The sequence below is a fragment of the Protomyctophum parallelum genome, assembly GCF_964188405.1.
Source record: "Protomyctophum parallelum genome assembly, chromosome: 1".
In the NCBI taxonomy this organism is placed as follows: domain Eukaryota; kingdom Metazoa; phylum Chordata; class Actinopteri; order Myctophiformes; family Myctophidae; genus Protomyctophum; species Protomyctophum parallelum.
In genome coordinates, this window is record NC_139697.1 from 79,909,395 (window position 1) to 79,925,370 (window position 15,976).

The 15,976-nt window shown below is 41.1% G+C and overlaps 1 protein-coding gene across 1 annotated transcript; it reads right to left on the reverse strand.

Moving 5' to 3' along the window:
* Positions 1-2,778: 2,778 nt before the first annotated feature.
* On the reverse strand, positions 2,779-13,211 carry LOC310856850 (uncharacterized protein). Its single transcript, XM_083762355.1, has 13 exons — positions 13,132-13,211; positions 11,312-11,486; positions 7,651-7,828; positions 7,184-7,217; positions 6,759-7,089; positions 6,321-6,445; positions 5,970-6,015; positions 5,720-5,769; positions 4,966-5,043; positions 3,574-3,646; positions 3,334-3,391; positions 2,893-2,962; positions 2,779-2,855 (listed from the first exon to the last, which is right to left on the reverse strand). Exons 1-12 carry the CDS (start codon positions 13,134-13,136, stop codon positions 2,925-2,927), a joined length of 1,191 nt encoding a protein of 396 aa, XP_083618481.1. The 5' UTR covers positions 13,137-13,211; the 3' UTR covers positions 2,779-2,855; positions 2,893-2,924.
* Positions 13,212-15,976: the final 2,765 nt, after the last annotated feature.

The window sequence follows — 15,976 nt, forward strand, 5'->3', positions numbered from 1 at the left end:
ATGGCACCAGGGTTCATCAATATGCTCTGTACACAGGCAAATATTTGGTCTTGTCTGTGGCAAATTTCTTATCTACTATGAATGACACTATTATATGGTATAAAATGGAATTTTGACAAGAATGTCCACCACAAGCCAGCATGGCGATGACCCCTGATCTATGCATGTACTCAAGTCAGTCCAGGGTCTGGGCACATCTAAGATTCCATGCGCCGCCAAAGGAAGCTGTCTGCCGGGGTCTCTTCCGGGTTTTTAGACAGCTGGTGGATGGAAATGAAGCTCCACCCACGCGGCAGAATGTAGCGTTGGCCAGATTCCCGGAAAAGCTTGCCAGGCTGTCTATCTTCTTCTTCTTCTTCTTCTTCTTCTGCCAATAATGATGTCTTGCTGTTAATTGTCTCCACCAGGCCGAAGGCATGGAGAGAGTATGTTTTGCACTCTGTCCGTCCGTCTGTGTGTGTGTGTGTGTGTGTGTGTGTGTCCGTCCGTCCGTTACCAGCTAATCTCCCACACCGTTAACCCGGTTGATGCCAAACTTTGCACACACACTCCCTAGATGCCAACGATGAACATCTGCTCCAAATGTTCTAGAACGGCCTGTTATAGCGCCACCGCAGGATTGGCCTGTTTTGAACAAAAAGCCTCAAATCATGAACGCAGCGTGCAATTTACGTGAAATCTTTCACGCACTTTCTAGGCTGAGGAAAATATCCCACCTTTTCACATTGGCCTGTTATAGTGCCACCAACAGGTGGAGTTTGCAAAACACATTTTTGGAACAAAATCATCCAATTGCCATCAAAGGCATATGAAGAAATGGCACGCTTTTCACATTGGCCTATTATAGCACCACCAGGAGGCCACAACCTGACCTGGCCTGGTGGAGACCTGTGCGGCCAAGGGGACACTTCTTGCAAATTGCACAGGTTACTAAGTTAAACAAACAACAAAAGTGTTTCCTTTCTTTTCTTTACACAATGACAGTATTGGGACACAATCTCTTTTAGACATGGACTTACTGATTTACATTTATTACTCCAATAAAGTAGCCTACTTAAGTACAGTACTTGAGTGCATGTAGGCCTACTTAGTTATTTCCACCATTGTCTCATCATATGACATTGTCGGACACAGGTGTCATGGATACAGCACATTGTGCGCTTGTTTTGAGTGTAAAAGACAGGAAGCCAACCGGGCGGTAGCAGAGATTAAATGAGTAACAAAGATGGATAGGATCAGGAATGAATACATCCGAGGGACAGCGTGTGTTAGATGTTTTGGAGATAAAGCCAGAGAGGCCAGACTGAGATGGTTTGGAAATTGGACATGTTCATTGTTGTAGTATGATATGATCTGAGTGCCTATGCTGTGTACTTGTACAATGTACTTGTACGTGAATATACAATGTACTTGAAATGTACTAGATATGTATTGTGTACTGCCTGAACTGTAACATACTTTATAGTTAGCTCCTGGAGTGGAGACATTGACAGCAAGGTCAGCGTGCTGCAGGCAGCTAGATTGTTATGTCTAGTTAGTGACGTCATTAGGACATGAGGATCCAAAAGCTATATATGTTCTGTATGTATGTAATAATGTCTTAGCGTGATACTGTCTGGTGTCATGTTATTGTTCTCCCGGGCCCGTCCGTCTATCCGCCGCCAGACCAAGGAATGATTCAACCGGGTCGTCACACGCCACCCAGCCTACACACACAAGACCGGTCTGTAAGAACCAGACGAGGGTCCAGTACTTAGGATAATACAACATTCATGGGGAGGGATAGTGAAGTGAGTATATCGGTATAGGATGCTGAGGTTGGAACTGAGACGATTTATGGATGTAGTGAAAGAGGACATGAAGTTAGTTGGTGTGAGTGAAGAGGAGGCAGAGGACAGGATGAGATGGAGACAGATGATTCGCTGTGGTGACCCCTGAAGGGAACAGCCAAAAAGAAAAGGCTGGCATACAATGGAGCATAAATTAGGCAATATTATGTGCTGGGAGTGGCATTGGTGCTATTCACCCATATTGAATATGGGAGTGGCATTGGTGCTATTCACCCATATTGAATATGGGAGTGGGCATTGGTGCTATTCACCCATATTTGCAGTCAGGAAAGACCTTTCGATTTTGATATCCAGTGGCATACTACCTTTTGTGACTGTATTGTTTTTTATGAAGGAATTATGAAGAAAATATCACGAGGGGGCTGCATGATGCCCTGTTTCGAGGTACAGCAGTTGTACAAAAGCATACTGTAGCTAGCTCCCATGTGAAGAGTGAAAATAGCACATCTACAAGCTCACAATGTCACTTGTAGATCTCAGCTATTTTCACAATTTAGTAGTAGTATGAGGTAAAAAAGAAAGAAAAGAAAAAAAGAAAAACACAATTTTAAAACAATCAACTGCTACTACCGTCCCTCACCCGTGCATTATATGCAGCTGTTTTACTTGAGTTTGTACTAAGGTGTAGGCCTAATAATATGTAAGTGTACGCAATACTCATTAAGCAAGTATTAATGTGTAATTTATGTTTTTGGCTTTGCATATACATCTTTTATGTGGTAAACCCTGCTTGTTTTCTTTCTTGGCCAGCTAGGGTTCCCTTCTACAAGTGATTTCAATCACAATGGGACTCTTCTGATTAAATAAAGGATAAAATCACACATGTGAAGTGAGGGATGCTCTTATCATCATACATTAGCCAATCAAATCAATATGCAGTTAGCAACAGTAAAAGTTACTAGAGGTAAATAATAATAAGAAGAAGAAGAAGAAGAAATATATATTTTAATTATATCCATTTTTGGGTCTTTAATTGTGGAATCTTGAATGTTGCCATGTATTTGTCTGCTGGATGGTATGTGCAAGTAGATCATTCAACCACTCTCTGTCTGCTGGATGGTATGTGCAAGTAGATCATTCAACCACTCTCTTTTGCAGTTCTTGAATAAATGCTGGAAGACAGTGAGGAATAACATGCATAGGACGTAATTTAGTTGGGCTGCTTAATTTTTACATGATAACACACAAAATCATTTTTACATGATAACACACAAAGTCCTTAATACGACACTGAGGAAACTAAATGAATAACTTAATACATAATACTTTTAGTCATGTTAATGACAATTAATGGTTGTTATGATGTGTTTTTCCCCCAGATAGACGAAACAGAGAAAAGGTCTTTTAAATGTTTCAGTCCCAGTCATTATAGACCACTCTGATTCCCGATGTCCAGAAAGAAAACAGTAATAACTGCTTTATGTGGTATTCGAAAGCTAATAATAATGCCTTTAAATGTGTTATAGTCCGCCTTGGAACTCACCTGTGATGATTTCATCTTTCACTTTTTGAAGCTCCTTTTTCACTTCTTCAAGGATGTCCTTCAAAAAACACACGTCATTAGACAGATAAGCTAGTCGCCTATACAGCATGGAAAAACACAGCAAACCTATGCCTTTTGGGTTGGTTTGATCTGATAAAGCTTGTTGCAGTGTGTGAATTGTTAACAGATATCAGAGTAATGGGAGCTGTGAAGTGCCCTGTGCAGAAGCGGTTAGCCAACCTGTTTGAATTGTTCCATGTCAGCTCGGTCACCATCAGAGGACTGGGCCTTGTTTGTGTTCATGGGCTTCTTCCTGAGAGATAGAGAGATACAGAGGAGCTGACACATTACACAATAATCATTGATAGACAGCTATTTAAGTGGAAAAAGTCTAACTGCTTTAAAGTCTAACCCAGCTATTCTCAATCTGTGGGCCGGGGCCCACTGGTGGGCCATGAGGATATTGCAATTGGCCTCCAAATAATTGGTAAAAAAAGATTGTATTGATAATAGGCTATAACATTAATATTAAAAGAAAATACGTATATATAAAAAATGTAATTGTTCATTGAAAATGATGAATTGTCATTGTGATACAGATGAATAGTATAGGCTACTGCTTGATCCAAGTCGGAATTAACATGCTCTGAAAATGCACTCTGCCCACCCAAGTAGGCCCTGAACTCTGAAAACCGCTGGTTCACAAAGGAATGAAAAGTGGCATTCCAATTTAAAATATGTCACATAGGCTATAACTAAGTAACCTCATTTTCACCACCAGTTTATTTTTGGGGCTGCCTGTCACGGCCCAGAAAAAATGTTGGTTATAATACATGTCATGTGTGAGAAATAGGTGATGTCTTCTAATCCTTTTAAATTGGAGTGCAACTTTATTCCTGTGTGGAATATTGAATTTGAGCAATACTTAAGCAGATCACTCAGCTAAACAACACAACAGTGAACAGAAGAGCATTCTGTACCTCCTCTACATAGCACAAGCTGTACTGTGCAGGGGAGCCAAGTCAAGAACATCTTGAGTGTTAAAAATACTGAATTTCAAGGAGAGTTGTTGGCTAAAAAGTGATACAGCAGTGGGCATTGTGCCGTTTTCGGCAACAGACCGCAATAGGGCAGTAGCTCAGAGTCCACTAATATTGAACTCAATGTACTGTCAAAGAAGTAGATGGCTGACCATACACTAGTCCTTTAGAGCAAATTCCTATTGACAAGGACGGCCTGTTAAGGACACGAAACATGTTCACCAACAGCAACACATCGGCAAGCACTCAATTAGTGCAGTGATGTTATTAAACCATTCTGGTTGACTTCATGCATTATACAGTAAAAAACCTCAATGTTTGTTAATGTATCCATTTGTAACTATGTGAGCATACAAATGTATACGGTTACATTTCATTTGAACACAACTCATAGTCACATAGGTGGGTTAACGTCACATAGGCGGGTTAACGTCACATAGGCGAACACATACTGTAGGTAGGTGAACACGGACATTGCTGTTCCTTGGAGTGGTTCAAAAATAGACACTGATCATTTTTATTGTGTAGCCACAGGCTGCCACAGAGCAGAAGGCCCTATGCTTGTGACAAGATAGGGAGTTTAACTTTATACCATAGTGAAGAAGTGGAATTCGAGGTAGATGAGGAGCCAGGACTGTGGTTGACTTGCTTCATTGACGAGGTCCTGGGTCTGTTTCAAAACATGCAAAAAACGAAATTAACCACTTTCACTCTGGCTTCCCTATTTTGGGCAATCATTTTAAAAGTAGAAAATAAATAAGTAAATAAAGTAACAGATCTACAAGCTCACAATGCAATACACTTGTAAACTGGCTAATGTTTGCACGACACTCAGCCAGTGGTTTTGAACAATTCCATGTTCCATATTTCCATGGGCATGGTTTATTGTAATATACCGGTATACGTAGCTGAAATATCTATAAATCCACAACATCTCTGTACGTGTGTGTACGTCTGTAATCCGCATAACTCGAGAACCGTTTGTCCCGCCGACTTCAAATTCGACACACGCGTTCCACACCCCCATCGGGAGTGCAGTGCCCGGTGTCGAGTTGGTTAGACCCACGGTTGTCCAGAACTGCCACAAAAGGCCTCTGCCTGGACTCTGGAAAGGGCCCCTGCCCAGTCTTTACAGTCAGTGTTGGGTGTATATCATAGTACTGTATGAAACGTTTGCATTTAACCAGTTTACACATTGATTTTGCTTTTGTAGACTGTATTTAGCACTACTTTTGTATTCTATACTGAATAAACATTTACATCAAAAAAAAAAAAAATTATCTGCAGCTGATTGTTCGGCTGCATTTGCATACTGTACAGCATGAACTAAAGGAATTGAATCTTACACATTTATGGTGGAACACTTTTCCTTGGGTTTGTTGGTTTCAGAAATATCCTGTAGATAAGAGGAAATGTAAAATTACAAATATGCTGCTGTGGAGACTTGAATTGTCCTGCCCATTGTTTAGTATGGGCAGATTGTTATTTTGATTTATTTTTTTACTACAGTACCTACAGTACCTGCAATACTATAACATCATCAGGCAATTTGTATGGATTTGAGCATCAACAGAAAGTGACTGATAGGAGACTTACATTGTTGGGTTCCGCCTTCTTTGCAACTGGATCTGAAACCTTCTTTCTATTTCACAGAGAGACGCAACACAAGCATTCAGACACACTAGGACTTAGCTCCAGTGCACAGGTACACATAAAACCCTAGATATCTACTGATCAAACATTGATTGCTCATCTTTTAAACAATTCCAATGCACCCTCACAATATTTAGTAGTACATTGAGCCCTATCTTGCACCTGGTGCAAAGCGTCACATTTTAAATTTAATTGCGTTCACAATGTTCCTTTCAGGCCAACCTGCATGGCACCCTAGGCAAGATCACCAACTATTTCTAAGGGTATATAATAGGGCTTAAGTGGTTAAGTTACCGTCTGGCAAGGATGGCACTCATCTCTCCCATCATTCCTCCTCCACCTCCTCCACCTCCTCCACCTCCTCTTCCTCCAGGTGAACCTGAAGAGGAAGCTGCTGGGGCTGGCGTTCCATCCTCATTCTAAGCACACAGAGACATTGTATGAAGCTATTACGTTTCAACGGCTGGTCATGTATTGTGGAACAGTGGTTCTCAACCTGTGGATCGGGACCCCCAAATTGTCAAATAATATAAGAAAGATTTTGAAAATAACCGAGCTCACAAGTTCACAACGCCTTGCGATGAAGCGGTGTAAGCTTGTAGATCTGCTGTTTTCACAATATTTATCTTAAGTGCTTTTCCCCAGTTCAAATCCAATTATTTTGGGGGGGTCTCGGACTCTCGGGTTGAAAACCACTGATGTAGAATAACATTTTTGGAAACCCTGGCATACCTTGGCCACTTTGCGGAGTTTAGCCCCGGCCAAAGCCGATGCCAGACCTCCGGCTCCACCAAGCCCTCCTCCTCCCCCCCCACCCCCTCCGCCTCCACCTCCACCCCCTCCGGCCGGGGGTGGAGGTGGGGCTGGTGGGGCCGCGCCTCCCATGGGAGGTGGTGGAGGTGCCGGTGGGGGTCCCCCGGCAGGGGGCGGAGGTGGGCATGGAGGTGGTGGGGGGCCGGCGCTGGGGGGCGGGGGAGCAGGGGGAGCAGCAGCTGCCTGTCTGGCGGCCGCGGCCTGTCGTTCTTTCTCAAGGCGTTCCCGCTCCTGTTCCTCTTGCTCTAGTCTGTGTGAGACAATTGTGTTTATAACCTGCATGTGGCCAGTGAATCTAGAACGGAAATAGCGGTCAGATGAATAGTTAAGGATATCATAAATACCTCCTCTGTTGTTCAATCTCCTCTGGAGTGGGTCCTGCTAGGTGGAAAGCAGATGTGAATGGGTCTGTTGTCACTTGTCAAGCCATGTGAGCTATTATATTCTCTACATAATAATATGTCCAAACACCTGCACTAACTGGCTATATGCCACCAGGCCAGGCACCCCTGACCCCGATGTACCCTGAAAGTTACCCCCATTAGACAAAAATGAAATTTTTTGTCAATCTCAGAGCTTCTGTGCCAATTTTTTTTTATGGACTTTTGTCATTTGTTAATCATGAAAGCCCCCCTTTCAATGCAAATAATTATTTATTGTAATTATGAATGGTGGATTAAGTCTTAAAATTAAATAAAAATGAATTATTTCAGGCCTAATACTGTGCGCATGTTTATGTTCAGTGTCCCTATATATACCCAATCCAAACCTATCAGTAAGTATAGTCCAATCCTCACTTTGCTGTACTTACCCGAGTCTGTTCCGCTGACCACCTGTAATGCATGCGTCATAGAGTTGGCAAACAAAGTGGCATCGTCGGTGCTACCAAAGTTCAGCCCCCACACCTGTCTGGCATCACGCCACTGGTGGAAGCTTGGAGTAGCTTGGTTGTACTTCAGCCCTTTAATGATTGCACAGTTGATAACCACCTGGCACAAAAAGAAGAAACAGCAAGAAAAAAAAAGACAAGTTGAATTGAGAGGTTGCAGCCTGGAGGCTGTGAATTTCTATTTTTGTGTCACAATAGTTTGAAGTTTGAATTGATTGCAATATGAGTAAAAGCCCACTAGATGGAGCTGAGACTTTTTTGGTCAAAAGTAACAAAAATGTCCTCCAGCAAGGGTGTAAATATTGGTGAAGAAAAGTAACACAACCTCACAATGTCACTCCAAAAGTGACATTCCTTAGACAATTTCAAAGATGGGTCAAGGGCTTTTCTTTTTTTTAAGAAAAGAAAAGGGGATAACAGTAGACCTACCTATGTTATACTTTGCCATACTTTACTACAACATATGTTATACAGTTTGAAAATCTGTGTTTGTACAGCTAAAAGTCTTCCTCACCCCAACATTGAGAAAAGAAAACAACATAGGCCTACACTCATGCCAATATTATACCAATCACAGTCAATTACACTTCCTCCACTCATGATGTCATGAATGTTTCACATTCCATATAATGATTTTTTAAAAGAGAATTTTATATTGTTGCATACATAATATGTACAACTTCAGATATTTACATAGGATACCATATTATGGTATCCTATGTAAATATCTGAAGTTGTCCCTTATCGGTTGACCTACCTTTAAAGGAACATCACCTTTTTCAACCTTATCTTCATATAGTGGTCCCCACTAAATGCTCATTATAAGATGGCACCATTTCCATCAGAGTGGGCTCTGTACATGGTCTTGGTTGTCGTCTAGACACCAATCTATGCCGATCTACAAGCTCACAACCCATCACAAATGTGACATACCAAATTACATTTGACCAAATGTTGGTCAATTCGGAGCCCAGTGTTACGTTAAGATAAGTACACTTTATTTACTTTTGGTGTGCATTTCTACCAGCTGCACTTTAATTAAATATGAACCATCTACGCATGCACAATGCAGGGACTGTGTTGGTAGTAGGAGGAGCACAGGAAGCCAAGAAAATACAGTACAACCTCAACTTTGAAAAGCAGGACTTTGAAACTTTGAAAAGCAGGAAGTTAGACGTCATGGTGCTAGTCATGATGCCATCAGACTACTTAACCACTAACTTCCACATGTACTTGGTAATGCGCATGCTCCACTACATTGATCTCAGAGGCAAATATTATACTTTTACTTCACTACGATTATTTGAAAACCTTAGTTACTTTGTAGATTTTTATTATTATTACAAAAATTCACAAAAAAACACGTAGAGCTGATGTGTTTAACATGTCTGGAAATCTTACGTTTAGTGTGCGTACATGCATGCACACATTTGTAGGGGCTATAGGGAGTTCAAGAAAAGGTTGGGAACCACTGCTCTGCACCAAGGATTTGCTTTCGACAAGGTATTTTGAAACCTATCTCATACTGTAGATCTAGTAGTTCACACTAAGTTAAGAAATATGCAAAGTTGTTTCTTCCCCAAAACTAGCTTGTGAAACACTATGTGGTTTGAGTTCACTTACTGCACTATTGAGATTAGTAAAGACTGAGACCATTTACACTTTAGGTATTTAGCAGACATATCCAGAGCGATAATTTATCCAGGCTGGGTATTTTAGCCAGGCTAAAGAATCCCATGCAGAAGGAGCAGTGTGGAGCAGTGGTTCTCAAACCTTTTCATGTCAAGGACCCCCAAATTAATTATGTAATTGAAAATGTTTTGCCAGGGACCCTCCGAAGAGAAGTTTATCAATTTCTTTCAAAATTTGCGGCACAAAGTGACTCTGTGAGCTTGTAGATCTTCTATTTATGCATAGCTGACGTATAAATGGATGTAGTGGTTAAAAATGGTTGTGATGCTATTAACATTTTGCTGGGGACCCCTGGGGGTCCCCGGTCCCCACATTAAGAACCACTGGTGTAGAAGTCTAGCTATATACCAGTTAAACTATGAACCTAGCTTCCTTCTGTTGAGACAAATTATGTCTCTAAACATCAACTGTACATTGAAACTAAATAATGAACCTGGTATCTGTCTAATTAAAATGAATTTTTGGTCAAGAAAAACAAACTGAAAGAAACAAAACATGAGAATGAGTGACCAAGATATGTCTGCATATAGTAACCATATGGTCAGTTGCTACTAGCATCAATCGAGAGAGAAGGTGGCAAGAAGGGGTCCAGGGATTGTGAAGGGGGACTTCACATTATTAGTCTGACATCCCGTTAAGGCCTATTCATATACTCCAGTTGTAGGTGATAAGTTGACCACCTTAGTAAAAATCGAACTTGTGTGAAGTGAGGGGTGATGTTATCGTCATACAGTACATTACATTTTAGTACAGTACATCCTACATCACATTCCATGCTCAGCCAATCGAATCATCTCAAATTTGGTACATACAAACACACAAAGCTGGACATAGGTCAAAAACAGAGAGATGTGTTTGGATGAGCGGTGAGTTTCTTATCATCGTGCTGTGATGTCATGTTGTAGTTTTTGGTGGTCACCTTATCACCTGAAACTGGAGTATGAATAGGCCTTTAGTCCGACTACGTTGCCGGTTAAAGGCCTATTTATAGTCTGGATTTTCGGTGGTGAGGTGACCACCGCTCCGGTGGTGAGGTGACCACCGGAGCTGAAATAACGTTGAGCGGTGATGAGTAAAAACAGAGAGAAGGGCTGGAGCGGTGGCAGTGGTTTGCTCTTCACCGCGACTCGTGACGTCATGTTGTAGTTCGGTGGTCACCTAACCACCGAAAATCCAGACTATATGCATGAGCCTTAAGACTCACCATGTGGCTTCCGAGTGCGGTTAGGATTTTGGATATGGTTAGTATGGATCGGACTAATGAGCGGTCCGAACAATGACACGTTACCGAGTGAAGTGGTAGGGCGTCTGACGAGATGAGTCTTCAGTCAGATTACGGTGCGAAATTGAGAGTGAGAGCAGTTCTGACTCCAGTGAGAATTACTAGGGCTGCTTGGTTGATGATATACAGTAGGATCACCTACGAAAGCTGTGTTCATATGTACGCAACTACACAAAATAATATTGTAACGTTTCACACACCGAGCTGTACGGTTCAAACCCCGGTTTGAACGCCAAGAGAAGCATTTCACGGCCATTTCACGGCTTTTGCATGGTCGTTACACTAACCACCTCCTTTCTTATATTACAATGCATCATATCGCAACACATTGTGAGCTTGTAGATCTGCTACTTTTGGTATTTATGTTGAAAATGTGTATCTTTGCCTGTAATGACAAATACATACATCAGGCTGAAAGTAGTTAAGTCTGTCTATGTCTGGGCTTTTATAGATATTTAACCAGTCAAATGTATTAACAAGAAATTGTGACTAAATGATAACTACTACTACTACTGCAATGGAATAAGGTATTTTTTCCCCATTTCATGAAAAGTAAGCGTTTTCAACAAGGTTTCTGCCCGGTAGTAACTATGCATGGTTAGACCCTACCTGCTGATCGGCCTGCATTTTGCGGCCCACCACCCGGAAAGTATTGGCCACAGGGTTGTGATATATCTGAACACGACTTAAGGCGGCTGGGCCTTCAGATCCTGCTGGTACCCAACGCTTGTTGGTGTCATCATACAGCATGACTGTAGCTCGCACCTGGCAGATACTGGACTCACTGTCACAGGAGATAAAAAAAGATAAAACGGATGAAACAGTTGAAAAACAACCAGCCATGTGATCACGTATGACTCTCAGTCCACAATTAGAGTAGGCCTACCCTAGTAATTGATTTTAATCAATTCGTATTCTTCTCAATTTATTTTTTCTCCTTTTACTGTGTTTGAACTGTACTATGTATTTGTATGCTGTCCACTCATGTCTTGTTACAGGTGTATGTCAGTATTGTTTAGTGTTAACTGTCTGGGGACTACAGATGGAAATTAGCATCGCTGCTAAATCCGAAAAGTGTATTTACACTACATTTATATTTCAGGAGAGGGGGAGAAAATGACCCAAGTATTTGTGATAAAGATTATGATTGCAACAACATTGTTATGATTGTCATATATGATGTCTGTTGGAATAATGATCTGAATTGTATATATATATTTTATTATTGATAACTCTTATTGTGAAGTACACCAGACAGGAAGTGCTTGTTACTATGTGTATATAAACCGGTGTAAATAAATGTCAGTGACGAGTGACGTACTGATCCAGCAACACATAGCTGATGCCTCCTGGTGTGTTTATTTATTTACTTCAGCAGTGTTATTCCTCTGTCTATATTTCTTCACTTTATATTTCTGGTACAACACGCTAAGACAGCTGTGAAACTCAACAATGTCATTTAGCATTTTTATTAAGCTAGCTGATAATTGGCTTATGCTCAAAGTGCCATGAATTATGGTAATAAATGTACATTGTGAAACTATCAGTGTGAAAGTGAATTGTAGTCTTGGCAACAAGACAAGGGTTACATTTTTAGACACGAAGCCTTTGTAAGATCTCCACTTCCTCCCCAGAGTTTCTCAGGCTCTGACCACTTCCTGTGTTTTTACCACCACACCGCCTAATATGGTTCTGTGTCCCAGGTAGAGATATACTGACTGGATAAAACTACACATTGTTACCTTGAGTATACACACACACACACACACACACACACACACACACACACACACACACACACACACACACACACACACACACACACACACACACACACACACACACACACACACACACACACACACACACACACACACGTACAGTAGGCTTACATATTGTCACTGACTTTATACTACAATGCATCATGTTGCAACACATTGTGAGCTTGTAGATCTGCCACTTTTGGTATTTATGTTGAAAATGTGTATCTGTATTGTACTGAGTATGTACTGTGTGTATTATTGTGTATATGTATTATGTATTGTACTGATTATGAATATCAGATGTATTTTCATGATCTGCAATGACAAGCACGATGAAGACTGCATCCACACAGCGTTGCAGATACTTAACAATCCATGAAGATGGATGCAATACCAACAATGAGGATACATACTTTTTCAAAAGCCTTTTCCTGTTATATTTTCAATTCCAGACAAACAATCTAATTCTTATGCCTGAAGTAATGTTTTACCAGCAACCCCTCTGATAGACTGGAATAGTTGCTGGGCTCATTGACAGATGCTTGTTTCTCCTTTTTCCTGTCTTCTGGCTGATTTGTGAAGGTTGAATCTAGGCTCAGTAGCTGCCTGGCAAGTTATAGTATCAGTAAAGACAAAAATATGGGCCATATCGGCAGCTGTACTCACCCCATGTTTGCAATGTGATTGTCTTCTGGCAAATCTAGCTCGACTCAACCATACATCTGTCATACGTCTGTCAGTGGCTTCCTCCTTTCCTCGTCAGTTCCCCTTCTGTCGAGCCGAATGCGCTGTCACACTCTGCAACACCTTTCTCTCCCCTTCTCGACCAACACACAACCTCTGACCTTGTCTGCTGCTCACTTCCTAGACTGCTTTTGTTCTCTCTCTCTTCCTCCTGCATTAGTCTCATCTCTACGTGTAGCGTGTTGGCAGCATGATCATTACTGTATGTTCATTTAAGTTGTGTGTTTACAGTACATTTGGTGCCTCTTCCAGATTATGGCCTTCCTGTGTGTGTGTGTGTGTGTGTGTGTGTGTGTGTGTGTGTGTGTGTGTGTGTGTGTGTGTGTGTGTGTGTGACATGTGTGTGTGTGTGTGTGTGTGTGTGTGTGTGTGTGTGTGTGTGTGTGTGTGTGTGTGTATGTATGTGTGTCTCACACCTGCACTGTTGGTCAATGGGTATAAGCTGAGAACCTCAGATAGTGAAATGAGGAACTCAAAAACATTTTGTGTCAGTTTCCTTATTCTCATGTGATACCACCTGCTGGGCAAGCATTGGCACGACAACTTAGCATAACACCACTTAAACCAAACAACGTTAATGACTACTATTATTATACAATTGACTGAAGTCTGGGTTGAACATATTAACAGTACGTTTGTATAACATTTGTTGCATACAAATGCATACGAGTACAACAACACCTATTTTATACCATATAAAGAACATTGGTATATATAGGCTACTGTGTATGAGTTAAAACACAGTAAAAAAAAGAGGAAAAATCTCTCTATCAAACACTTTCAACAATCGACACTTTAAAAAGCAGTGCTCTTGGAAGGTAAGTAGCCAACACATATAAACCCCTATGGGGTAATGTCTTAGAATTTAGATACATTTTTACAAGGGACTAGTTATGATGCTCTTTGATATCATTGATGTTATAATATTCTGATGACAGTTCATTACATTTTGTAATAACAATCTAGTCCTGCAGCATGAAGCAAAAATATCTATTTTATAAGCAGGTAATTTCATGGACATCTGTTACATTCTAGGGGTTGTTAAAGGATGCAATAAGGCTGGAAAGTGAACTGTAGTTTAAGTGAAGGGCGAAGTGAATGACACTGTTATCTTATAGTAAATACAAACATTGTTTGATTATGCTGAATGAGTGTAATCTGTCCACAAAATAAACTGCAACATCCGACCAAAAGGGCACAATAGTCTTTCTTAAAAAAGAAAAGAAAAAGGAGAGCAAATTGAGACATAAAATAATGTGTTATTGTCAGATTAATTGATAATGCAGGTTATTGGTAGACTGACACTCAACAAGCAGGCTCTTTAAAATCATCCGGTTGCCCCGCCCCTTTCCCCCCACACCCGTTGTAAACACACAACACAAGTCTCCAACTCTCCATACCAAGCCGAGTGAAGCAGCAAGCTCTATAATATTTGGAGGTAATGAAATAAACAACTACTACTCGTAATGTAAACATTACAAGTCATGGAAGTTCAGTAGAGTTGTGATGAGTGCTCAGTCAGTGGCAGTGCTGTCTGAAAGTGAACTACCGAGTCACAACTGACTTAATTCTGCATCGATTGGTGTTTATTCTCCAGGTGAGTTAAACGGGTGTGTGTTTGAGAATTGAAACAAACTGGAATTAACAGACCACGAAGGAGTTTGCTGCTGTGTGCATATCATATGGGAATGTAGCCCTCCAAGCAGAACCCAAATGCTACTGAAGTTTCTGACATTTTGACGACCCAGATAGCATTGGGTCCTGTTGCACTACTACCATGCCACCTGGTACCCACCCATTCTTAAACATAAACAACATGTTTAGCGCCTCTCCGCGCTCTGTGACGATATTTTTCAGTGTGAGGCTTTCTGAATATGTAAAGTATAAGTACCCATACATCCCGCTGCGAATATCTCCTGTGGCGCGGAAGCCGTTAAGTATTTTTAATATATGTTTGCCCGATTTGGACGCTTGGATTCTTCTCTTCCTTCCTTGTTTATTGACACCTCATTGTACCGCCTATCTGGCTAGCTAGTGGCGCTATAACTATGACACAGCAGATCAGAGGCAGGGACGTAGCCGCACAAGCCAACCGCACACCGGGAGGCGGTACAATAAACGGTAAACAAACAAGAAGAAATAAAGCGACCAAATCGGTCAAACAAAGATTAAAAATACTTAACGGCTTCCGCGCCACAGGAGATATTCGCAGCGGGATGTATAGGTACTTAAAGTTACCGAATTCAGAATAACTCAATCAAAAAAATGCCGTCACATGGCGCAGATTATATTTTAGAGAGAATGTCTACTTCCGCGTTCTGGAATTCACTTAATCTTCTCACATTAACAAACTCAACACTAATTAGTAGGATTTACAGGTGTACCTTTCTCCAGCAGGCCCATAGAGTAAGATCAGCAACATGTGCACTGAAGCCAGCATGACCAAACAAATGACAAAAACTTAAATTATACAATGTATATTCTTGCAATTGGCAACATAAACGGGTAAGTTAAATTTAGGAAATCAAACAAACGCAACTCTAGATTTTTTTATAATGGGATGAATCTAGAGTTGCAATACCCTCCATTGACTCCCCATTCATCCAATTTGTGTTTGCGATCTGCTTGTATTAAACAACGTTAAACTCACCAACATTGCAGCTCTAGGCCAAGCTTGAATTATCCTCTTTCAATCTGCAGAGCTTTTGTTTCATAGAAATCCACCGTAGACATCTTATGAGCTACTTTCTGTCAAGAAATTCTGTGC

Coding starts and splice junctions, on each gene's coding strand:
- LOC310856850 (XM_083762355.1), bottom strand. Junction 5,770..5,969: donor AGAAGGCGGAACCCAACAAT/GTAAGTCTCCTA, acceptor TCTTATCTACAG/GATATTTCTGAAACCAACAA. Junction 3,392..3,573: donor ACATGGAACAATTCAAACAG/GTTGGCTAACCG, acceptor TGTTTTTTGAAG/GACATCCTTGAAGAAGTGAA.